The sequence below is a fragment of the Aplysia californica genome, unplaced genomic scaffold, assembly GCF_000002075.1.
Source record: "Aplysia californica isolate F4 #8 unplaced genomic scaffold, AplCal3.0 scaffold00172, whole genome shotgun sequence".
NCBI classification, from domain to species: Eukaryota; Metazoa; Mollusca; class Gastropoda; order Aplysiida; family Aplysiidae; genus Aplysia; species Aplysia californica.
The window spans coordinates 546,198-547,537 of NW_004797442.1; the positions used below are offsets into that span (position 1 = coordinate 546,198).

Consider the following 1,340-nt stretch of genomic DNA (forward strand, 5'->3'; position numbering starts at 1 on the left):
GAGAGAGAGAGAGAGAGAGAGAGTGTGTGTGTGTGGGGGGGGATATTTGTGTGGGTGTGTATGGGTGTATGTCTGTGAGTATATGTATGTGTTTCTGCTGTCTATGTTCATGTTTAATATACATCAGATTCTTTTTTTTTATATATTGCTTTTCGGATCAGATTATCATGTATCATCTTTTTAACGCTCTCATATCGACATTTTCGTCTTCAGAAAACTGGGCAACAACAAGATAAAACGTTTACCGGCTGATGGACTTTTCAAGAGACTGCCAAATCTCCAAGTTCTGTAAGTCCTCAATCTCTCTCTCTCTCTCTCTCTCTCTCTCTCTCTCTCTCTCTTTCTCTCTTTCTCTCTCTCTCTCTGCCTCTCTCTCCCTCTCTCTTTCCTTCTCTCTCAAGCTACCCCCCTTCCCTCTTTCGCTCTCTTTCTCTCTCTTTTCTCTCTCTGTCGCTTTTGCTGTTTACTCTATCCTTCGTATATGTCTTTCTCTTTCCATTTAAACACAGACATAAACACACCAACCCCCCACCCACCCCCCAACACACTCAATCATCCACTCACCCCTTAGCGCTCACAGAACTGTACCCAATCACACACACACACACACACACACACACACACACACACACACACACACACACACACAAGAACATACAAACACGTATTTTGCATTTGTTTGATAGGTTTGTCTTTCTAATCAAAGACTTCAACTAGATATTCAGTGTACTTAAAAGAGGAATAGTCATCACATTTCGCCCCATTTTCCCTCTCATCTTTTTGGACAGTTATATTGACACACTGTTTTTCTTTTTTATCGCTATTTCAGGATTAGTATTATGTGAAACATTTCTTGAATTTTCATGTTCTTTTAAAAAAATGTAAATATTACTTAGAAAGATATTTTTTTAAACGTTTTCTTTATTCATTAAAATTAATTGGGTCAAAAAGATCGCCTTATTTAAATGGCAATGGCAAGGTATCTTCGACTCGCAAATCACAACACGGTGTATTATTATTATTTGGGTTTATAAATGAAGGCTTATAATGTACATACGTGCGCGTGACTGTTTGTCTGTTTGTATGTGAGTCTTTTTATTTGGATGAATTCGTATCTTCTTATTTGTGTATATTATGTTGGTGTAGCTGTGTACGCATGCGTATTTGTGTGTGTGTGTGTGTGTGTTTGTGTGTGTGTGTGTGTGTGTGTGTGTGTGTGTGTGTGTTTGTGTATGTGATTGTGTATGCGCCTGTGTCTGCGTGTGTGTGTTTGTGTGTGTTTGTATGTGTGTGTGTGTGTGTGTGTGTAGATGCGTGTATGCGTTCGTGTTTGTGGAAAG

The 1,340-nt window shown here is 39.0% G+C and overlaps 1 protein-coding gene across 1 annotated transcript in view; it reads left to right on the forward strand.

Annotated features, from left to right (window-relative positions):
- The window catches only part of LOC101859853 (slit homolog 2 protein), a gene marked incomplete in the record, with an annotated part of 216,372 nt that overhangs the window by 191,033 nt on the left and 23,999 nt on the right, over nucleotides 1–1,340 (forward strand). The window contains 1 exon segment of the mRNA XM_013082399.2: nucleotides 214–288. Within this exon segment, the coding sequence (XP_012937853.1) occupies nucleotides 214–288 (75 nt within the window).